General features: G+C 41.1%; 3 protein-coding genes across 3 annotated transcripts; 2 read left to right on the top strand and 1 right to left on the bottom strand.

Annotated features, from left to right (window-relative positions):
* Nucleotides 1–3507: 3507 nt before the first annotated feature.
* On the top strand, nucleotides 3508–6172 carry LOC102714613 (3-ketoacyl-CoA synthase 11-like). Its single transcript, XM_006646996.3, has 2 exons — nucleotides 3508–3611; nucleotides 4278–6172. Exon 2 carries the CDS (start codon nucleotides 4285–4287, stop codon nucleotides 5863–5865), a length of 1581 nt encoding a protein of 526 aa, XP_006647059.2. The 5' UTR covers nucleotides 3508–3611; nucleotides 4278–4284; the 3' UTR covers nucleotides 5866–6172.
* Nucleotides 6173–7035: 863 nt separating this feature from the next.
* Nucleotides 7036–13296, bottom strand: LOC102714344 (serine-threonine kinase receptor-associated protein). Its single transcript, XM_006646995.3, has 7 exons — nucleotides 13029–13296; nucleotides 11920–12055; nucleotides 10244–10325; nucleotides 9079–9254; nucleotides 8451–8588; nucleotides 8226–8365; nucleotides 7036–7572 (listed from the first exon to the last, which is right to left on the bottom strand). Exons 1-7 carry the CDS (start codon nucleotides 13144–13146, stop codon nucleotides 7328–7330), a joined length of 1035 nt encoding a protein of 344 aa, XP_006647058.2. The 5' UTR covers nucleotides 13147–13296; the 3' UTR covers nucleotides 7036–7327.
* A 1266-nt stretch (nucleotides 13297–14562) lies between these two features.
* On the top strand, nucleotides 14563–19406 carry LOC102714068 (26S proteasome regulatory subunit 8 homolog A). The gene is made up of 9 exons (XM_006646994.2): nucleotides 14563–14898; nucleotides 16108–16205; nucleotides 17088–17312; nucleotides 17383–17445; nucleotides 17524–17687; nucleotides 17820–17976; nucleotides 18055–18153; nucleotides 18239–18349; nucleotides 19017–19406. Exons 1-9 carry the CDS (start codon nucleotides 14694–14696, stop codon nucleotides 19155–19157), a joined length of 1263 nt encoding a protein of 420 aa, XP_006647057.1. The 5' UTR covers nucleotides 14563–14693; the 3' UTR covers nucleotides 19158–19406.
* The last annotated feature ends 4526 nt before the right edge of the window (nucleotides 19407–23932 follow it).

Genomic DNA, 23932 nt, shown 5'->3' with positions numbered 1-23932 from the left:
GTGCTCTCTCATTTTAAAATAAGACCATATTTGTCTTTTCTGCTCAAATAAGTTTATTTTTCAGCTGGTATATTCTAAAAATAGTGCACAAATGCATTAGAACCGGATAAAATGTGTGGCGATTATATTAAAATTTAATAAAGTGAAACGTATTATAGTCTTTTTATTTTTGTTTTGGTATGTGTTGGGCATTTGAAAAATAAAATTATTTTGAAACCTAAATAAAAGTATCTTATTAGTGAAAGATAAATTAAATATTAATAATTATAAATTTAATAAATTAATTAATATACTATTTAGAAAAAAATATTATTTAGTTGTTTGAGACAAGTATAACGGGAGACAAGCAAATTTTGTTCACCTTCGTCAAGAGTAGGCCATTTTTTATACCTTCTGCTCTCTTGATCTTATAATAAAACCAACATATATGACACATACTTTATATTACATTATAGATCTAAATATTATATCTATGAGAAAATCTATTGTGTGTCACTGACTTTGTCACCTTTCAATAATATACCATTGAGTTTGTCAAGTTCTACGATATACCCTCTATTCTGCTGAATGCTGCCACCGTTTACACTCTGTTAGACTCTGTTAGACTCTAGTTATATCTAGGGCTTTACTTTTATTAAATGCCAAAAATACCCTTCCCTCAAATAATATCACACGGAGGGAAAGAAGACAGTTCGATTGGAGCGAGGCCATGGAGGAGGAGGAGGAGAGCAGACAAGCGACCATGCCGCCGCCTGCATCCTCCGCGTCGTCGCCTGCGAGTCCGCCCCTAGCGCCGGCGGTAGCAGCCGCGTCCCCGCCCCCAGCGCCGGCAGCCACGTCTCCGCCCTCAGCGCCGGCGCCGATGCCTGCATCCCCGAGCCTGTCGCCAGCACCCTCTTCCCCGCCCTCAGCGCCGGCGCCGACGCCTGCATCCCCGCCCCCGTGGTGCTCTTCGGCCGCACCTTCTCCGACCGCGAGACGCTGCTCGGGCTCGTTGTCGCGTCGTTCGTGGCCTTCTACTTCACGTCCGTCGCGTCACTAGCATTTCCGGGCTGCTCGTCGGCGGAGCCATCGTCGCCGTGCACAGCGTGTTCCGCATGCCTGAGAATCTCCATTTCATTCTAATGATGTGCCTCTAAAATTTATCACGTGGATGGTTTGGAAATGGTTTCTGGCTTCCTGTTGCACAAGTACGATTTTGGCTATCTTTAGAGAGCTGGATCAAATGATCTTTTGTCTTAGCAAAGGCTAAATGATGTGGAATCATGTGGAATATTTGAGGATTTCCTGATATTTGTTGTTTGAGATGACTAATTCCGAACACTAATTTTGTAGTATTTTCACATAATAGTTTAGCCCCTCAGAAAATCCTTCTAAATTCTACAGTTCTCATGGAGCCATGGGATAATAATGGGCGCCATGTATATGAACATCTATTAATCTCTAACTTCAAATCTTGCAATGCTAATTCAATCAGCATTGTCTAAATAACATTTTCTGACTTTATAATGCTGCTATTTTCTTCCTAAATTGTGTCCTCCAGCTCAGTTGCAACTATACAATTGACTTATTATGCAGAATTTATATTTAAAATATATTCGCATCATTTTTTCTTAAATTTACATTGTATACTCAGAATTTTATATTTAAAATATATTCTCACAATTTTATATTTCAAATATAAATTTTAAAATATATTCTTAGAATTTTATATTTAAAATATAAATTTTAAAATATATTCTCAAAATTTTATATTTAAAATATAAATTGACTTGTAGTGTTCATTCTACATAATTATTACTACTGGCAACGACAAACGACAGTGCTATGCTATAGACGAGCAAATGTCACAAGGGCAGATTCGTCCTTTCTCCAGTTCAAACAGAGGCTAACAGCCAAACTCCTACTGCCAGTGGTATGCTATAGAGATTCAGCAAAATAGAGGACATATTGTAGAACTTGGTAAACTCAATGGCATATCATTGAAAGGTGACAAAGTCAGTGGCACACAATGGATTTTCTCTATGTCTACCTCTGTTCCATAATAACGTTATTTTTCGATTTTAGTACCCAATGCTTTGACAATTCGTCTTATTTAAAAATTTTATTAAAAAACTTAAAAAATTAGTCACGCATAAAGTATTATTCATATTTTATCACCCAATAACAATAAAAATATTAACCACAAAAAATTTCAAATAAAACGAAGAGTCAAAACATTGTACCTAAAAATTCGAAAATTACCTTATTTCAGGACGGGATAGTATTAGATATATTTTCGTAACACGAAGTGAGCAGATGCTTTCTACGCGGGAGCTCCCGCGTGGCCTGGGGAAAGAAGCGTATAACGGCAGAGCAGTGAATTTTCCTCATTCACCTTCATCAAGAGCACACCACCTTTTCTTCTTTTTTTTTTTCCATTGCTACCTTCTAGATGCTTTCTACGCGAAAACGGCGTGGCCTAAGGAAGGGTTCCGCGTCGCTTTCGCCGTTTTGGTATAACATATTAATCCAAAAACCACCCCCACGCGGCCACGCTGGCGCGGAGAATCGCAGCTCGCACACGTCGTCGTCGACCGGCATTTAGAGAAAAGCACTTAATTTTGGACTAGTTTTTGGTCACGCTGACTCCCAACGTTCCTCCAGGAAACGTGTACTACTAAATGTGTAGTATGCTCATCTACGGCATTGTTTAGGTGGCAGAAATTTTTGCTAAAGAGATCACATTGAATATTTGACCGGACGTTAGAAGAGGTTTTCGGATATGAATGAAAAAATAAATTTCAGGTTCCGTCTAAAAACCGTGAGACGAATCTTTTGAGTCTAATCAATCCGCGTCATTAGCACATGTTGGTTACTGAAACACTTATGGCTAATCATATCTTAATTAGGTTCAAAAAATTTGTCTCACGATTTCCCTGTAACTGTAATTAATTTTAATGTTTATGTATATTTAATATTTTATTTAGATGTCTAAAAATTTGATATGATGTTTTTGAGAAAAAATTTTGGGAACTAAACGAGCCTAAAAAACCTGAAACAGATCAGCCTTCTTCTATTGTACATGTAAGATGAAATGGATGGTTTATCGGCTAATCTTTTCGCTAGTGAAAATTTAAATTTTTAATCTTAAATTTAAAGTAGATTTTAATATTTTAAATGTAGTTTATTCTTTAGCTTTATTTCTTATATTGCTAAGAATATATATATAAAGTTTTATAAATAAATTATTTTTTATTTATAAATATATTGCTCGACTTTCTCTCCTTAACAGCCAAAAGATCACCTCAGACATTTCATCGGGAAACCGTTCACTTAAAAAAAAAAGAAAAAGAAACAAGAGAAAGTATCACGTGGAGATATGATCCATGGGTCCGTGGCTTCGTGTGTGCACGAACCATTCCATCCCACGACGACCCTCGCTGTCCACTTGTGCTCAGCCGGACCATCGATAAAAGGACCCCCTCCCCTCCCCTCCCCTCCCCTCTCCTGCTCCCTGCAAAACTTCGCCTTCTCCACGGCGGCGGCGGCGATATCGGCCTCGACTCCTCGTCGTCGTTCCTCCCGGGGTGCTCTGCTTGATCGGCGACAGTGCTTCGGTTTTCTTGCCGGTACGGTTCCAAGATCTCTCTCTCTCTCTCTCTCTCTGCACCTCTGTGTGGCTGGCCATGGGCGTTGGTCAAGTTGGAAAGCTTCGTTGATTTCTTGATTTTACTTCTCCTAGCTCTGTGCTGTTCAAGGCCAGGAGGGCTCCATCTAGCCATGTTGTTGATTAGTGATTACTGTGAAGATTTTTTTCCCTAATTTTGTTCCATCTTGTTTGGAGTAGTGGTCGCTTTTTGACATTTATTATGAGGATTTGACGGTGGGAAAAAAATCAGGGCTATTATTATGTGGTGCTCCACTACCTAAGTACCAAGGGTTTGTTGCCACTATTTTGTCTCGTACTATTCTTTTTCTGAAGTAAATATATTTCGGTCTAAGCTGACTGAAAGACAGCCAAGAACGCTGAAGAAAAATCCAGTTTTGTTTTTAGGGTAATTAAATTTCAAAAAAAAATTGAAGTTTACTGCTGCTTCTAGTTTATTCTGTCGATGATCCATCGCTGTTCTGAGGGAAAATCTAGTTCTTAAAAGTAGGATTAATACCAATAATTTACTGCAAATCTTAAAACGCTTCTGAATTTCTCATCTTAGCAACGGGAAGAGATTGATTTTCACCCAAAAAAATTCGTCCTTTTTTTTCCCTGAGAAATCTGCATTTCGATCTCTACCCAGAAGGTCCATGGACAGCACGGCGGCGCCAGCGAACAACGGCGACGGCGGGGCAGCCGCCTCGCCGCCGACGACGTCGCGGCGGCGCATGCCGGACTTCCAGCAGTCGGTGCGGCTCAAGTACGTGAAGCTCGGGTACCACTACCTCATCTCCAACGGCGTGTACCTCCTGCTGACGCCGCTCATCGTCCCCGTCGCCGTCCACCTCACCACGCTCTCCGCCGGCGACGTCGCTGACCTCTGGGCGCACCTCCGCTTCAACCTCATCTCCGTCGTGGCCTGCTCCACCCTCCTCGTGTTCCTCGCCACCGTCTACTTCCTGACCCGCCCGCGCCCCGTCTACCTCGTCGACTTCGCCTGCTACAAGCCGCCGCCGGAGCGCCGGTGCAGCCGCGACACCTTCATGCGCTGCTCCAGGCTCGCCGGCTGCTTCACCGCCGACAGCCTCGAGTTCCAGCGCAAGATCATCGAGCGGTCGGGCCTCGGCGACGACACCTACCTCCCCGCCGCCGTGCTCCGGGTGCCGCCCAACCCGTGCATGGCGGAGGCGCGGCTCGAGGCGGAGGCCGTCATGTTCGGCGCCGTCGACGACCTCCTCCGCAAGACGGGCGTGAGCGCCAAGGACATCGGCGTCCTCGTCGTCAACTGCAGCCTGTTCAACCCGACGCCGTCGCTGTCCGCCATGGTGGTGAACCACTACAAGCTCCGCGGCAACATCACCAGCTACAACCTGGGGGGCATGGGCTGCAGCGCCGGCCTGCTCGCCATCGATCTCGCCAAGGACCTCCTCCAGGTGCACCCCAACACGTACGCGCTGGTGATCAGCACGGAGAACATCACCCTCAACTGGTACGCCGGCAACGACCGCTCGAAGCTCGTGTCCAACTGCCTCTTCCGGATGGGCGGCGCGGCGATCCTGCTGTCGAACCGGCGGCCGGAGAAGGCGAGGTCCAAGTACGAGCTGGTGCACACGGTGCGCACCCACAAGGGCGGCGACGACAAGTGCTTCGCGTGCGTCACCCAGGAGGAGGACGGCGACGGCAACGTCGGCGTCTCGCTGTCCAGGGACCTCATGGCGGTGGCCGGCGACGCGCTGAAGACGAACATCACCACCCTCGGCCCGCTCGTGCTGCCGCTGTCGGAGCAGCTGCTGTTCGCCGCGACGCTGGCCGCCAGGAAGCTTCGCATCTCCCCCAAGATCAGGCCGTACATCCCGGACTTCAAGCTCGCCTTCGAGCACTTCTGCATCCACGCCGGCGGCCGCGCGGTGCTGGACGAGATCGAGAAGAACCTGCAGCTCAGCGAGTGGCATATGGAGCCCTCCCGGATGGCGCTGCACCGGTTCGGCAACACGTCGAGCAGCTCGCTGTGGTACGAGCTCGCGTACAGCGAGGCGAAGGGGAGGATCGGGAGGGGGGACAGGGTGTGGCAGATCGCCTTCGGCTCGGGGTTCAAGTGCAACAGCGCCGTGTGGAGGGCGCTCCGGCCGGTGAACCCGGCGGAGGAGCTGGAGAAGAAGAACCCCTGGATGGATGAGATCCACAGGTTCCCCGTCGCTGTTCCCAAGGTTTCTAGGGTTTCGGCCGACTAACGAGATTTCTATCGTCATTTCTCTAAAATTTTACCGCAAAGATCAACAGAAAGAGAGGTTAAAACTTTAATTTGTTTAGTCTTCTCTATCCTTGTTAGGTAGGCCCGTCACTGGTTGGCGTTATTGTCATTGGTCATTGGGTTTAATTTTAACTTTTTGTGTGGCATTTACAGATTATTTTGATCTTTCAATCTGCTGTGGGTTAGTTTGAGATGATTTTGTCGGGAGGAACAGGAGTGTAGTGGTTGTTCTGTCTTGTGTGTTATCCTACTATTTTACTGATTATTATGGATGAAATTTGGCGAATTTTGATTAGATATGACATCTTTTGTCTTTTATATGAGATTTGACGTTCGTATCTAGTACCTGATTCTGGCAAAAGATTAAAAGAATGTCTTTAAATAGTTAGTTATCTTTTAACATTTTAGAAAACTACGGGACGGAGTGTCCTACCTTCAGTGGTGCAATTAAACAATTACAAACTATTAATTCTTAATTCCATTGCATATTTGCATAGAGAAGATGCAGTGCTTGTTAGGTTGCTATGCACACACAATTCACTGTGTCCCATGCCTCGGTGAAGGTATCAGCCTTTTAGAGCAAATCCAACGTCTTATTCAAATTCTATTATCCATATTGTTATTTGGATGACTATTTAAAATGGATTCTCTGTTCATATCATAGAGTATCACTTCAACAAAAAATCCATATTGCATCATCCATATATATATTATTAATATTTTATAACCTCATTCTCCTATGTTAATATTTCTTTCTCCTTTTGTTATTGGATGTTGAGATTTGGATAGAGAAGAGAGAATAGATGTTCTCTCTCGATGATGGAATAGATTATCTGTTGAGACCATTTTTTTCTCTCATAATAAATGATACGATAGATAATCTGTTAGGTTTGCTCTTACGTTCTAGGCCTGCCATAGCTCTACCGTGATATTTGCTCTACATATGTTCTTTTACACATGAGACCTAGTGACAACATACCAATAAATAAGATATGATATATTTGTATCATCCACAATACGCAGAGCTTTGATTATCGAGATTGGTAGACTAATATAAGTGATAGGCCCAACGTGTCTACGTATCAATAACAAATGTATCCAACAATTAAGGTATGATATTTCAAAAGGTAAGGGCAATATGCTTGTAAAACTATAACTTTGAACCTTTTGGCAGTAGTCAATATATTGATAATAGCTATCAGAGTTAGGAGGCCTCATACAAAATTCCATCTTTTCTTTTCGAGAAATTCCACCATTGACAATTAAGCACACAAGACAATTCCCCCCAGTACTGTTACTAAACCCCACCATTGTTTTGTCAGACTACTAAACCCCCTTGGTTCGGAAGGAGACCATTACTCGAGAGAAATTAGGAGGCAAACAACATCCTCGACAACACAAATCTCAAACCATCACACGTTCCCAGGGAATGGAAGCAGTACCTATCCCTCAGGCTGCTGCCCGTCCTTGGGGAGGTGAAAGCCTTCGATCTTCCTCGCGGCATCACTCGCCGTAGCCTTCAGCTTCCCGCTTCCATCCGGCGGCGGCGGCGACTCCTGCTCGTCACTGTTAGCAGGGCCCAGCTGCCAGATTCGAATGGTTCCATCTTCTGATCCTGATGCATACGACTCACCACCAGGAGCAAACCGAACGCAGTGGACAGGACCGTGGTGACCTTTGTTGCAGGCTGTTTTCAATAAGAACGGTTAGGCGCATAGCTTCTAAAATTTGAACGAACATGAATGGCATCACATAGAGGTTTAGGACTTAGGAGTAAGAAATGTTATTCGTCGTTACTCGTTACTCCATAATTTAAACATATAGCCATACTGCTCACAATTTGTGCCCGTGTTAAAACTCAACCAAGCATGTGAAAGGGAGAAAATTGAACAGCTAAGTTGGTTAGCTCCTTGTAGTGGAACCTACCACCCAGATTCAAGTCCTACACATGGCATGGATGCTTGCATGTGTCAATGGCAAAGCGGGTACTCGCTACATGAGGCTAGCTGGCTAGGCTTCACATCTCTGTAGACAAGTGATAGGACACTGGACACCTGTTTGGGCATGTGTGGTCTGTGTGTCCAATTTGTACTCGCAAAAAAAAATAAACATTTACCATTCATCTGAGATAAAGTCATAACAGGTCAAAATAACAGATGAGTTTCATTGTGGGTGGCTGGCTAAAACAAAGCATATATCTAAACTACCATGCAATAATTTCTAGAGCTTGTACAACTCCAATGATCTTGAAGAGGTTGGCATCATTAGTACTTTTACAGGTATAATCAGACATAACTGTTAATTCGATCATTTCAATTAAGCTTCAAAAGTATTACTTACTTATTTCTTCCCCAGTAAAGAAATCAAAGACATGGACCCACATGTCTTCTCCACCAGCAATGAATTTGTTACCATACTTTGGTTCAAGGGAAGCTGATTCCACATTGCATGACATATTATAGCTCTTAACAAGTCCAAAGCTGCAGAACAAACAGGGAATACTTTAACAAATGAGCTAATCACAATCGATACTAACAAGAAAGTTTTGAATGCAAAATATCTTACTAATTTGCATCCCAAAATTTTACACTAGAACCATCAGCTGTAATGATGTACCGACCGTCTTGACTTACTTCTGCACTAGTAACAGGTGCATTGGTTTCAAGGGTTTGAACAATTTTTCCACTCCTTACATCCCACAACCTATTCAATGGCAGCAAAAAATTAATCAAAGCAGGGAAACAATACAGTTAATTCTACAATGTTTTGTCATGATTACACTGTTCATAAATGAATCTGTTGACAAGAATATACTGTTCATAATTGCAGTCAAGTTTGTGAGAATCTCTTGGAGGCAAATAGTCAGCCTTATTAGTTCAGATTCCTAAATGTCAGTTCTTTGGAGTCCTGAACACCTGTCCCCAAATTGATTCTCACGCTGGTTACTTTGCAATTCAGATAGGTTTGCAATTTAAAGAGACAAAATTGGGATTACTTGCAATTCTCAATAATGTACGACTCTTTTGTGCTTGCAGCCCGACACCGACAAAATTAGAACATGTGGACTCTGGGTAACTGCATATGTTTGTCTTGTTACTATAATAAAATTTCTACACCAGAACACCACGGCAGTAATCATAACAGGGAAGAAAAAAGCAATCCTAAGCTGGAAAAAGATGAAATTTAGATGCACCTTACGCCCCCCATATCAGTGCAGCAACTTAATATAGATTGGTCACTATGAAGCCAAGCAACAGTTCTGACAGAACCAGGAGATTTGTCGATCTCTCTTGGGGCTGCATCTGGGCGGTTCATATCATATATACGTAAAATTTTCTCAAGACCTCCAGTAAGTAACAGGCGAGTGTCCTGCAATAACATTAGCATTTTAATCAGTTTTCTCTATGAGTGCAAGAAAAATCTGGCAAGAAAACTGGCAATTAGTGACAAAATAGGCATTTCTACAGTGTTAGAGAAAATTATTCTGTAGGATTTAAAGTAAAATGTTCAAATGATTTGCATGCTTACAGCTGCTTTGAGATGGCTTCCAGAATCATCTCATATTTTTTTAGCATGTGTGCATGTCATCTCTTAGAGCTTAAAAGGCAATACTTACCAACAATTTTGCTTATTGCAAGAGTGAGCCAGAAAGATAACAACATAATCAAGGAAAGTTGCAAAGTACAACTTGTGAGTTCTAGGTTCTAACAACTAAGAGGTCCAAACTTTTCAAGGATGCAGATCAACTGCTATCTAATATTAACTACACCTGTGGTTTTAAAAAATTGTTGCGATGACCAGGAAGGTGCAGATTGATAACTAGTGGTCTGTATAATTTGCACTCAAAACTAAAAATTAATCAAATATTATGCTCAAATGTTGTTCAGTTTGGCACTTGGCAACCAATGCACCAGTACAAAATGCAGTAATAACGAACCTATTGTTTCGTTTTGTCATCTTGTTGAGATCGTAACTCAAAACAGTCACTAATTCACTATATGAATAAATATAGTGATCAATTTACCATAAATGAGTAAATAATAACATATAATTAAGTTGAAGCGAATGTATTTTGTCCTCTGAACCATAGGATTCTAGGTAGTGAAACTAAGCTAATGTAATCTTCATGCAGCCACATATGTACTGTCACAATGACAGCTTAACATAATTAAGAGCAAATATGATGTGGCAGGTGTTTGCAGGTTAGGCCCCAAAAACAATCATGATCGCTCTTAGGCTCTCAGCCTACGAAAAGCAAAGGATTGAGTAATGATATTAGGCAATGAAAAGATTTCATTAAGAGAGAAGAGGGGGTATGAAGCTTTAAAATGGTTACAGGAAGTCAGGGAGAATATAACCTCAGAAAAAGCGCATGCACGAACAATGTGCTTGTGTTCGAAGGAGTGAAGCTCTTCACCAGTTAGAGCATCCCATACTTTACTGAAAGATTTTACGGAAGTAAAAATAAAATCAACAAATACTCTCGGTAATTGAGATAGCACTATTCTAGTGATTTTGATGTTTTGGTTCCTGCGAGGAAATTGCCCTTCTACATCACAACATAAAAATTTTGTTTCTTGACATTTAATGGGAGCATTCCAGTTTAACATTAAACAACATAAAATGGTCTGTACCATGTGTACTAACATGTGGGAACGATTTAGTAATTAAGGATAAATAAAACCATCTAGTAAAATTAAACTTTGTAGTGTAGCTCGCCGTTCCTAAGCACCATTGAAGCAATAGTCCTGTTGGACCGAGGATCAGAGCTGAGCAGCTACCGGATCCACAATGTGTACGAATGCATAATTGGTATGACTTGTTGAGTACCATGGGTGTAATCAGCTTCCCTATGATTGCTCCCACAGAGTTGGGAGTCCTACACCGATGAGGACGATCAGGAGTATGTTTGTCCGCTACCGTCAAGATGCCCGCGGAATGGATTTTCACCCCCATCTTTTTACTTGTGCTTATGTTTATAAGTAAAATTTTGAATTTTCAACCTTAAATTTGGAGTTGATTTTGGGGGTTTTCACCGAAGTTTATTTCCAGCCTTGGCTTTAGATCGCTAAGCCACAGGTTTATGTAAGACATAAACCCAATAAAATTTTATTCACAAATTATTTTTCGTTTGCAAATACGCCGCTGGCTTTTTCCATAAAAAACCCAAATAATCACCCCCGTTATTCACTTATTAGTGTACGGTATTTTGTTTCAGCTGTATAATCGTATCAATTGTAGTGCGAAGACGTATATGCCTCTGTAATACTACAGATTTATGTAAGACATGGATATATATGTCAACTCTGTCAATGATGTACCCCAGCTGGTCCTGGATGGGGATTTAAAAGACTATGTCTGGAATTCAGATTTCTTGTTTTTGAATTACTGGGCGTGACAGTGTAGTAGCTATGGAACACCTGCATTTCCTAGACTACTAAACTTGACCAGCACATAACATGCAAATGAAGGGTTCAAAATCTTGCAATATTATTTAGCATGATGAATGCTTGTGGGTTGTGACAGATGCAACTTCGGTCATAAAATTGAACAACAGTCTTATTGAGTTTGTGATGATTAATGGACAACACTAACATATGACATCTGTTATAATGACTCACGAGACTAAAACAAATCACTTTGGGTGTCTCGCCCAAATCGCAGGACATTCCTCCAAGCCATCCACGTGTCAGATTGCATTTTTTATCTAATCTAAACAATTTGGACTCAAATAATTTCCTGAATAGTAGAGTTGGAAAAAAAATGCTTACTATCTTTATGTCGTTAGTGAGGAAATCAGCAACCATGCCCTGTCTACTCCAGGAAACAACAAAACATAATATTTATCAATTTCCAATACCATCACAAAGGATAGCATGCCAGCATTTATATCCCAGTAATGCTACCGAAAACAACACTAGATGACGATCAACTGATAATTATGTGCTCGCTGCAGAGAATAATTCATTGCATTACACAGAAAGAACATAATTACAATTAACACCAATGCAACTTCACAGGGTAAGAAACATACGCTGAGAAGTCAGCAGAACCAGAGGCGGCACGCAGAGCATTGGCGTCGAGGCAACAGCTCCAAACAGCACCTTTGTGACCTTCAAAAGTCCCAATCCAATCTCCAGTATCACCATTGCGAATCATTGGGTTTGAGTCTGGAAAGAAATAAAAAAACAATATTATTCAATATTGGCACATAAAGAGTAGAAGAATTAATCCAACAAGAAGTGAAGCATATAAATGGAAGATTCTGACAGCATTACTGCCACTCTACTGTGTCAAGTCTCAAGAGTCTATACTTCCCTAGAATTTGTACCCAATATCCATAAGAAGCAAATCATACCAAATAGTAGCAGTGCAATGGCCAAATTTATTTAATGCTCAGAATTTGAATTATTGCAGTGGAGCACTTTATAAAGAGATCGATGTTTTTGATATAAGAGTAGCACATGGGATATCAAGCTAAAGGATGCCAGGAATTGCTGTTGAGATCAATCCAAAGAAGAATTATAAATTTAGACAAAAAAAATACTAGAAACAAAACATGAGCATAAAACTATTGATTTCTCTTGGAGGAAGACTTTAGTACTCCTAACAATATGGTCGGGACACGTATAAGCCCGTATGTTAGTGGGCACCGCAAAACATCATGCCAGTTCCTCAAATTTGCATAGGTGAGAATCCAAGCAAAGGAATGATGTAGACGTGTGAACAACAGATGGATCGCATGTCCCAATGACTAGAGTGTATGTTTAGACTTAATCTCCTAATAGACTTTTGATGCATTCAACACATTCTGCTTCTTGCCTTCAAAATTCAGGTCTCGGGCTCCTTACTAAAGGAGCTGAGCTATTCAACGTGATCATCTGGCATCAGGGATTGAAATTTGTTATGGCCAATAACTCAGGATTCAAGCAAAACCTACTAAACTGAACTAACACAAGCCGAAATGCACGAATCAAGGCAGTAATCAGGTAGAAAGAACCCGTATAATTCCCTACCATGGTACCACCATCACAAGCAGCGATGCAGCATGAGTCGCATTCCAAGCCAACCAAATACAGCACACCACCATGTATCAATCAGCGAATCCACCAGAGCAAAGCGTGAGACCAAAACCACGCATACCCTTGCTCGCGCTGATGAGGAAGCACCCGTCGGGCGTGACGGGGCTGTAGAAGAGGTCCACCACCGGCCGCGAGTGGCCGTGGCACACGAGCGGCACCCCCGCCTTCTTCCTGTCCATCCCCTCCCCCTCCTCTCCGAGTAAAAGAGAATCGCCACTAGCCCTAGCTTCTCGACCTCCCCGCCACCGCGCGGCCGCAGCTAAGAACCCTAACACGCGAGGTGCGGCGCGGCAACCCGGCGGAGATGGCCCTAGCTCCGATCTCAAAAATGGCGGAGGATTTTAGGGTGGAATAGAAATCGGCGGCAGTGCGGTGACAGTGGGAGTGTCGATCAACGTGAAGCGGCAAGGGAGGGAGCGGGGGGATGGGGGAGGTTTGGAGCCGTTGGATTTTGATCTGGTGGTAGAGGTGTTTGGAGCCGTTGGATTTTGATCTGGTGGTAGAGGTGTTGTCTTGTACTTTTCTCGGGCCTTTAACTTTTTTGTCAGTATAATCCCTCTCGTAACACTTACGAGTGAAGAATTATAAATCTGTTATCACTTATTCGTAAAAATGACATAAAGCTAATTTTTCACTCTTGTCAGCCTCGTAGTTTTGCTTTCAATAAGTAGGAGTATTTTCTCCGTTTAAAATCATATAATGCTTTAATTCTTTCTAGATTTGTATATCTAGATGCTAATAAAGGTAAGCATCTTTTAAACTGCTAAATGTTGTATCTTGTGTATGTTGTGCGAAAATTTTCTATACATAAGTTTCTATAAAATCAATAAATCTATTTTTTAATATTTAATTCTTAATTCTCAATTAATCATATACTACTCATATTTCTTACTTATATTTCTTGATTTGCGTGAGGCTAATCAGCTGATCAATATTGCCGAAAAGAACGTGCCCATACGGGGGTGTTTTCCGCTTCTTAATAGTATGTTGTCCTGAAATAAAATTATGTTTCAGTTTTTAGATAGAGTATTTGACTCTTTGTTTTATTTGAATTTTTTAATATTTTTTATTGTTACTCGATGATAAAATATAAATAGTACTTTATGTGTAACTATTTTTTTTAGTTTTTTTATAAATTTTTTAAATAAGACGAATGATCAAAGCATTAGGCATAGAAATCGGAAAATGATGTTATTATAGGACGGAGGTAGTAGTATTATTAGAACTTGTCACTAGCTACTGGCTCCGTTCCAAAATAAAGTCATTTTTAACGGTTCTAGGTTGTGCCAAAATAACTTTACTTTTTAATAATCAGTGCATATTAGAGTATGTAAAAGTAAGTAATAAATGCATCAAAGATAGTTAAATTAAGGATACTTGTACTGGGATTCGATAAAACGGAGGATATTTTACTCTTTCAGCCTCAGTATTGTTAAACGTGTGGCGAGTAAAAAAAATCTCAGTATTGTTAGACGTGTGACGAGTAAAAAAAATAAAATTATTTTTTACTGAGGGAGTAAAAATATCAAAATATAAACGCAGCCGGAAAAAAGATTGTAGCAGTAGCAGTCTAGCAGAGCACGAGACTACGAGAGAGAACCCAACCCTGCAAAGCAAAGCAAGCAAGCAAACCCAACCCAACAACCTCCGAGCTGTTCTTCCTTTCTTCCATCGCAAGAAGAAGCCTACCCTACGCGACCCAAACCCCCACCGGCGGGCGGCGGCGATGGCCACGGTGGCGATGGACATCTCCAAGCCCCCGCCGCAGGCCGGCGACGAGGCTGCTGCGGCGGCCGCGAAGGGGAGGGGCGGAGGGGAGGGGCTGCGGCAGTACTACCTGCAGCACATCCACGACCTGCAGCTCCAGATCCGCCAGAAGACGCACAACCTCAACCGCCTCGAGGCCCAGCGCAACGACCTCAATTCGCGAGGTGACCCCCTCGCTTCCCACGCCCTCGCGCTCCCCAAACCCTAGCTGCCTCCGTGCTCTGTCGGTTTGGGATCGCGTTGGTGGAAACGTAGCTTGCTACGCGTGTACGGGATCTAGTTGCGCTCTTGGCTAAGAACTCGCTCTTGGAGGGGGTCAAATTTTGTATGGTTAATATCGGATTGCGTTAGGCAATTAGGGCCTCGTGTTAACCCTAACGCATTGCGTGGCACCCGTTGCGGCAAAGACATGATTTTAGTTGCGTTGTTGGTTGTCCATGTGTTGATTTTAGAACTTTTTGTCAACTCTTGTTTGGCCCCCTCTACTCCATTCTCTAGTATTTTACAGGATATTTGTTGATTTGGGTTAGATGGAGCCATTATCCGCTTCAGTTTCGCACCTTTAGATTAGTTTGAGTTGCAAATTATGGCTATGAAATAACTGTATTTTATCTGCGCTTGGATGGCGAATGTAGTCATGCTGTTATTGGCCATTTGCTATCTTGAAAATTTCCATCAAATTTCAATGGTTTCATTTCCTGAGTTATCTTCTATTTTGCAGGATTACTGTTGATTTGCACTAGATATAGCCATTATCTGCTTTAGTTATGAACTTTTAGATGTTTAAACGGCAGACTAAGTGGTGCAGTACTCAATTTGAGTTCAAAGTTATATTCATGCAAATATGCAATGGTTATTGTTTAGCCGCACTTGGATACCAAATATCAAAGGAAATCTGAATATTTCTCAGTTTCTTGATTGCACTGATGCCAAGTGGTATATCTTGTATACTGTTGTTGAGTTGTGAGGAGTTAATAAACTGCGGTTCTACCTCTCAAGCTTTTTATTCTTCTAGTTGGCTGCAAACTGTTCTTTATTTTTGCGAAATTTTTTAGAGTCACCTTTCAGATGAGAATTTGTTTTACTAAAACTTTCTAATGCATAATTTCATATTGAGAATCCAAATTTGAACTCCCTCTATCCAAACATTGAAAATGCAAAATTGATTCAGCAAGCTTCCTGTACTATTAACTTTTGCAGTGACCAAGCAACATAGAACTGTAGTCCTGTAGCATGCTAGCTGTATTAGGAATCTCTATAAATCTTCTATCCTCAACTTGTGGAGTTGATTTACTTTGCACATATATATGTTCCTCTTTCTTTCCTTTGTTTTGCTATTTTCTTCTAAAAAATTACTGCAATTTGATTTTCAGTTAGAATGCTCAGGGAAGAGCTGCAGTTACTTCAAGAACCTGGCTCATATGTTGGTGAGGTGGTGAAAGTCATGGGAAAATCAAAGGTTCTAGTGAAGGTAAATTCACATTATTCCTGTATACATTTTTTTTCTACCGTCAGTATTTTAGCTGTGCCATTGTTATTACTTGTCCATGGACTTGTTACTTAGCTGGGATTGGTTGAAGTATTGAATCCACCATTTGATCCTATCTATCGTGGTTGTCTATCATGTACTCTGTTGTAAAATCTGCAGTGACGATAACAATCTTCTCAATTAACATACATAATTACATTGTCAACTCTGCTTAACTATCTTTTTATGAATCCTTTCAACCTGTAAAACTTAATAACCAAGAAATGAGCACTATTTCTCCTCTTATAGATAACTATGCAATTTTACAAAAGGATAATTCAGAACTCATGGAACTCCATGCATGAAACTCATGCTATTACTCTGGCAAGCTCAGAAGAGTTTCTGAATCTCCAGTATCTCATCATTGTGAAATGTGAATACATAAGGCTGAGACTGTATGTGGAAATTGAAAATTTCTGGTTTCTCATTTGGCATCGTTTTTTAATACTCATTCCATTCCAAAATATAAGCATTTCTAGGATTCAAATTTTGTACCACAATATAAGTACTTCTGTACTGATTCCCATGATTTTAATCATTCCAATGATTCCAGAGCCAATCAGATGCTTAGAAGGGGAATCTAATCAATTCAAAATTCATAGATTTACCATTGAAGTAACCAAAAGGGAATCTTTGAACATCTCCTTAGTCTATGCTAAACAACCTAGAAATGTTTTGGAACGTAGGTAGTAGATTGGTGTGACTATGTTGACCTGCTCATGATTTTTTTCACATTATCATTGGTTTTGTTAGCCAGATATTTTTAATTGACATTCTAAATTTCTGGTTATCCGTATTATTAACCTCTCAATTATAATTATTCAGGTACATCCAGAAGGCAAATATGTGGTGGATATTGACAAAAGCATTGATATTACAAAGATCACACCTTCAACAAGAGTTGCTCTTCGAAATGATAGCTATATGCTCCATTTAATCCTCCCAAGCAAAGTTGATCCGTTGGTTAATCTTATGAAGGTTGAGAAGGTTCCTGATTCTACTTATGATATGATTGGAGGTCTTGATCAGCAAATTAAAGAGATCAAAGAGGTTTGTGTATTTCAATGTACTATTGATGGTTCACATGTTACACATTCTGACTCACCAACTCAACTTTTAGGTCATTGAGCTTCCCATCAAACATCCAGAGTTATTTGAGAGTCTTGGAATTGCCCAACCAAAGGTTTGAAACTCCTTAACAAGACCATATTAATCAATCCTATTTATTTATTAGCAGAAAATATTCACTCTCTTTTTTCAGGGTGTTCTCCTCTATGGCCCTCCAGGCACAGGAAAAACATTGCTGGCACGTGCAGTTGCTCATCACACTGACTGCACCTTCATCAGGGTGTCTGGTTCTGAGTTAGTTCAGAAGTACATTGGTGAGGGTTCTCGAATGGTTCGTGAACTCTTTGTTATGGCCAGGTAGGCTGAGCAAAAGATATTCTGAGTTCTATTGTAATAATGGAAGCATTCTTTACTTGAAACCTAAAATCATGTTCCACATATGCACTCTGTTGTCAGTTTAGGCTTAATTGTTTGGTTTACATATTACAGGGAACACGCACCATCCATTATTTTCATGGATGAAATAGACTCCATTGGATCTGCTAGGATGGAGTCTGGAACTGGCAACGGTGACAGTGAAGTCCAGCGAACCATGCTTGAGCTTCTTAACCAACTTGATGGTTTTGAAGCATCAAACAAAATAAAGGTATGCTTTACATATGTTCTATTGCCTGATTGAAAACTGTGAATGAGGTTATTCTGACACATTCAATGTTCCATGCAGGTTCTGATGGCAACAAATAGGATAGACATCTTGGATCAGGCCCTTCTGAGGCCTGGTCGCATAGACAGGAAAATTGAATTTCCTAATCCTAATGAGGACGTACGTGCTGAATTTACCATTTATTGTTTGTGTTGGTTTTGAATGATTGCTTGGGCTGATGATGTGCTTTATCTTTTGTGTTCAGTCGCGTTTCGATATCTTGAAGATTCATTCAAGAAAAATGAACTTGATGCGTGGTATTGATCTGAAAAAGATCGCAGAAAAGATGAATGGGGCTTCAGGAGCAGAGCTTAAGGTTTGTTTAGTCTCCCTACTTTCGTCTGTGATAAACACTGTACGGTCACACATAGTTTATATGATATCTCTTACTGCTTATGTGTTTACCATGCAGATAAATTATATTTAGGCATTCGCCATTCTGTTATAAAACTGGATGTTGCATCATACATGCATACGATGAATATATTGAGAAATCAAATTTTTTGCTTGCATAAAAGGCTCCTGACGACATTTCTGCAACCCCTGAGTGCATTTTCTGCATGTTTTTTTGTTACATTTTTTCCTCTTGTAGCTCAAGTTTACTTTAAGATGTCCAATTGTTACTTGTTAGCAAGGTTCATGAACTATATGGATTTAATTGAGCTACTGTTGTAATGTGCTGTAGGGGCAACACTGAAGTTTGAATTAATTTGCTTATCTAACACTACCCGTAGAGACAGTGTCATGTCATCAAAATGTTTTAACTACAACTAGAGCTTCTCTGGTATATCAACTAGAGCTTCCATTTAATTTCTCGTAAAATAATTGTATATGCAAAACTTTGCTTGAGGCTTGTAATTATCATGTTTTTGACAGCAAAGTTTCAGTCAGGTCTATACACAATCATATAGAACATTGTATTATGGCTCCTACAACATCTTGTGCTCATGTGAATTTATTCACTCTGTCTCCATCTTCTGCAGGCGGTCTGCACAGAAGCTGGTATGTTTGCCCTCCGTGAGAGAAGGGTGCATGTAACACAAGAGGACTTCGAGATGGCGGTGGCGAAGGTGATGAAGAAAGACACGGAGAAGAACATGTCGCTACGCAAGCTTTGGAAGTGAAGCTCACGCCTTGATACCCTAAGCTTTCACTCCGTTGCTGAAGCGGCGGAAGCATGTAACTGCATGCCGTGGATTTCTGCCATATGCTTTGCAATATGTTGTTCCATGCTTAACCTTGAGATTTTAAGATGCACCTATGATAATATGATGTTGAAAAGTTTAATTTTTTGAATTGGCTAGATACACGATATGACATTGCCTTCTTGCAATGTACCCTACGTTGCCTACTTTGATCATTTGCTTGCCTGTGCTCTGAACTCTGGGTCAGAAGTCAGAACTGCTGATTTTTCATCAGCTGTTCGCCATATGGGTGGTTTAGCTGCACCATGGTAGCTATTGAGATGAGAGATATGGACATACTGGAAACTATTTGTTCATGAGTAGCTGAACGCATGTACGTTGGTACCAATGATAGAAAACATGTTAACTAAAATAAATAAAATTATTTTTTATGAAACGTGTTAACTATCTTCTTATGGGGGATATTCACCTTAATTTGATTTTTGGTTACATTTAGATTTGATTGTTGTTCCAAATTAAGAAGGGGGCGATTTGTAAAATACTCCTCGAATATGCTAGCCCAAATGCCAGGCCAGGCTTAGGCCCGAGCTTAGCCGAACATCGGGCTCTTTTGGGTTAGATAGTTTTGTCAGGTTTGTTGGGCTTCAAAGTTTAGGCCCAAGTCTGACTCGGTATACCATTGGGCCAGGTCGGGCTCAGTTTTACTTTGGGCCGGATCAGGCTCTATGGGCTTTCTCATGAACAAGTCTACATGTGAGTGCTTTGGTGGCAAATTCAGTGCCACCACCAATTGAGCCTTTCAAAGGAAATATAGCTACTTGATTTTTCCTGCACTGTTATAAATGGTACGAAGCTGCCCCACATATAGATGGCCAAACTGGGCGGCTCGTCTCGGTGGTCCGATCAACATGCCGAGTCATGCCGTACTGACCCACGGACACAGACAGTCCAGGTATGGCCCAATACCACTCGGACTATGCCGAGCCTGCCCGAAGGCACTATGGTCCATCGTGCTTCTTCAAAAAATGACTCTATATTCCGCTCCCTCTTCTTTGGGCTGTGTTATATATGGCTAGAATAAGTCTATTTTTCATACCTCTCTTTTTGGGCTAGGCCTTATATGAATAAATTAAATCTATTTAAGGTCTCATATTATTTTTTAAATCGGGCTGTGCCGAGCCAACCCACCATGCCGAGGGTGCGGCCCAGGCATGGCCTAACCGTCGGGTCGGACTGGTCCAAGCCCGACACCGGCTGGGTCGTGTCGTGCTTGGGCCGGGCCGTTGGGCCTCGGGCCTTATGGCCAACTATAGCCCCGGACACATATGTCACTGGAGGAAAAAAAACCAACCCCATAGAAAATCGAACAGTTTTATAGTATGTCTAAAGAATCAAATAGTCTCACCCACACCAACCAAAAAAACCATGTATAAAAACCAACCATGAGAAAAGCTGAATAAAAAAAGAACTCATGGAAATTTATTCACGAGAAAAACTAAACCCATAAAACCATTAGCCCGTTTTCTCATAGATCTTGTTGTTGTTGCAATGCACGAATATGTCCCTAGTGAACTATTGCAGTACGACATACCACCTCACATCCTATTAGGGGACACGGATTCGGTGACATTGCCCTGTGACATTCTCAGTGACATTGAGTCACTGACGTATGGGACCCACGTAGGTCCAGGCATATATGGGTCTCACACGTCAGTGACTCAATATCATTGAGAATGTCATGGGGCAATGTCACCGTATCTACGTCCCCTGTCAAGTTGGAATTATATAAGCAACTAGTAGATTGTAGCATGATGCTTGTCTCTATTGAGTGTAGGGGGAAATGGTATTCAGGGTTTGCAATATCGCGACTTCGCGAGAAGCGCCACGATTGTCATGATACTCAGTGATATCGCCAGGGCACAATAACGACAAACCACTGTTTGATTTGGTAAATATAGTCAGAATTTAAAAAAAATAAAAAAAATGGATGAAAATCCAAAAAATCATGGAGATATATTATGATAATCGTGACATATCATGTGGTTTCCATATAAAACCGTGATTATTGATATCACAAAAACCGTTGTGATTATCATCTCGAATGTTGCGATTATCATTGTCACCAGAACTGCAATGATAATGGCTACAAACCGCGTGATTATCGTGCCCTACTGCATGATATTCCCTTCCAAACCATGGCAATTTTGTTCAAAAATTTCAAATTCAAATTCATATGATTTTTGTGTGATTATCGCGATTATCGGCATCACGATACAGCGGTTTCGGCCTTCTCCACGATAAATGAAACTCTAATGGTTATTTCGGTCACATGATGGGCTAAATGATCATATGTCGAGTAGCCACGAGGGAGCATTTAGCCAACGGCTAGGAGTGGAATCCTAACCATTATGCCCTTCCAAGGAAATATTCCTCATGATTATGGTGAGGAACTAGCCATCAAGTACACATGACAACTGATGCTTGTGGTCTAGGGAGCTCAGTCCTTACCATTTTACCCTTTCTACCTTGAAGTTTTGGAGGAAAATTATGTAACTTGGTAGGACTATAAAAGCCAGGCAAAACCCACTGTAATGGTCAGATTGATTAGATTATCACAATACCTGAATTCACTATGAGTCTATGACAAGTGGGGGTAAAACCTTTCCGCCACTTATCCCTTTTTCTGGCTTGTGATCTGAAGTCACAACATGAACCAAATATGAAAGTATTATTCCTCACATAGAAGACGATTTACTCCAAAAGTTCTCAGCGGGTGTGAGAATATTGTCATCCGGATGGTCTGTGCTTTTCTGAGTTTATGATGATCTTGCCCTATTGCCCAGAGTATCTTCAGTTACCAACCTCTAATTTTGTAGATCAGTGGACGATTGGTATGCAAAAAATAGATAGCAGATGACCAGTATATGGAGATGACATATGTAACAGAGCTGATAGAATCTGGTCCCATGGCAGATTACAATACTCTGATGTGCACAGTCAGCTGATGAACATCACCAGGAGTGGCACATGCCCAATCTCCCATCAGGGAGCACTGTCACTGGCTCAATCCTGCATTTTCGGATTTGACAATTTGAGAGCTATAATGCTCTATAAATTATTTCCAGCTTTGTAGCGAAAAGGCGATATATATATCTTTGAACAACACGCTTGACATTCATTCTCCTCAGTACTGGACAGAGATTACTACCCCTGCAACTGAAAGCAAACATGGCAGTAGCATGCACTGTAGCATGTCCGGCACATGCTACTGACAAAGGGTAGGTGAAATGCGCAGTGTTTCCAAAGTGTTCAAGTAAACTTGTAGGGTTTTATTGAATATTGCCTTCATCACAATCACTACTTGCTACTATTAAAAGTCTACAGCCAGGAAAAATAATCCTACAAGGCCTTGATTTTCAGTAAGCTCGTCACCATCCACCCTCATCACTTGCAATTATCCAATGACATGTGAACTTGATTTTCAGATGAAATCTATTTCATGAGCTACAGAAGGCTTGTCCACCAATTCTTGCAATTTCATGTCATCTGCAGTACTGGTGCACCCAAGGATACATGACAAAAAAAAACAGGTTGAGAAATACTATTGAACAGACATAAATGGTTGTTCTGCATTGCAGTCTCATGCACATGCACTGCAAACTCCTGCGACCATAATAAACCAAGCAAGCACTTGACTCCAAGAAAGGAGTGTGAGTGAGCTACAGTTTCATCAGTCTCTCCAACATGGACCATAACTGCCCAACCCTTCAGTGATTGAATATGGTCCTGCGGGAAACAGTTTTTAGCACACGGATGAACATCCACCCGTGTGCTTGCATGTTATGTAAATAGTCATCAAAAATATGAAAAAGTTTGATAAGATAGATAAATATGAGTTATATCACTCCACAAATATGCAAATTTAAATTCAACTTCTACAAGTTATAGCAAAAAGGCAAACAAAACTGAGACTAAGTATACACACAATTATTTTTGTTATTTTTACTATAATTTATAAAAGTTGAATTTAAACTTGCATGTTTATGGAGTGATATAAATCATATTTATTTATCTTGTCAATTTTTTTATATTTTTATGACTATTTAGATAACATACGAGCAACGGGTGGACATCCGCGTGCTTCTCTCTCATCCATCATCGTCACCAAGATCCAAACTTTGCACCACTCGCTCCCAGTTTCACTGATTCAGTGCTACCTGTCCTGGATACACTGTGGATAGTTGGTTATTTACAGGTTTGCTAGTTATTGCATCCTCCTACCCTCTTCAGACTACCTTTACTCTGCCTTGAAGGCTAGTTGAATGATCTGTCCCACAAAATCGAAATGCAAAAACAATGAACTGAAGTTAAAAAGCAAAGAGATCAAAATACAAATTGCAAGTTGAGCAAGAGAAACTAGAAAGGTCCAAATAGTACAAAAAAATATCCTTTATTCTCATGAATTTGAGCTGAGTTTCAAGAATTCAGACAGAAAACTCCAAGATTGCCCATCTGGTACATCTCCTTGGAGGCAGGGGTATGTGTCAAGAAACTGGTCATGCAAGGGCTAGGAATACAGACACATGTACACATGCAGATAAGGTCTTAACATAAACCCAACATGCAAGTGCACATGCATTCAGAGGCCCAGCATCTGCTTGCTCCCCCATCTGATGAAACTCACAGCCACATGACAACTCCAGAGGGGTTCACATGCCATATGAACTTGCAGAAATCCCTGGGGGGTCCCTGCT

The sequence above is a fragment of the Oryza brachyantha genome, chromosome 2 (assembly GCF_000231095.2).
Source record: "Oryza brachyantha chromosome 2, ObraRS2, whole genome shotgun sequence".
In the NCBI taxonomy this organism is placed as follows: domain Eukaryota; kingdom Viridiplantae; phylum Streptophyta; class Magnoliopsida; order Poales; family Poaceae; genus Oryza; species Oryza brachyantha.
This window is presented reverse-complemented; position numbering and strand designations above follow the sequence as displayed.

Excerpts from the sequence above, each read along its gene's own strand:
- LOC102714613 (XM_006646996.3), top strand. The coding sequence starts at position 4,285 with ATGGACAGCACGGCGGCGCCAGCGAACAACGGCGACGGCGGGGCAGCC.
- LOC102714344 (XM_006646995.3), bottom strand. The coding sequence starts at position 13,146 with ATGGACAGGAAGAAGGCGGGGGTGCCGCTCGTGTGCCACGGCCACTCG. Across the intron at positions 9,255-10,243 it reads GTGCATGCGCTTTTTCTGAG|GACACTCGCCTGTTACTTAC; the intron begins GTTATATTCTCC and ends ATGTTATTGCAG. Across the intron at positions 8,589-9,078 it reads ACTGATATGGGGGGCGTAAG|GTTGTGGGATGTAAGGAGTG; the intron begins GTGCATCTAAAT and ends GCCATTGAATAG.
- LOC102714068 (XM_006646994.2), top strand. The coding sequence starts at position 14,694 with ATGGCCACGGTGGCGATGGACATCTCCAAGCCCCCGCCGCAGGCCGGC. Across the intron at positions 14,899-16,107 it reads CAACGACCTCAATTCGCGAG|TTAGAATGCTCAGGGAAGAG; the intron begins GTGACCCCCTCG and ends TTTGATTTTCAG. Across the intron at positions 18,154-18,238 it reads TTCCTAATCCTAATGAGGAC|TCGCGTTTCGATATCTTGAA; the intron begins GTACGTGCTGAA and ends TTTTGTGTTCAG.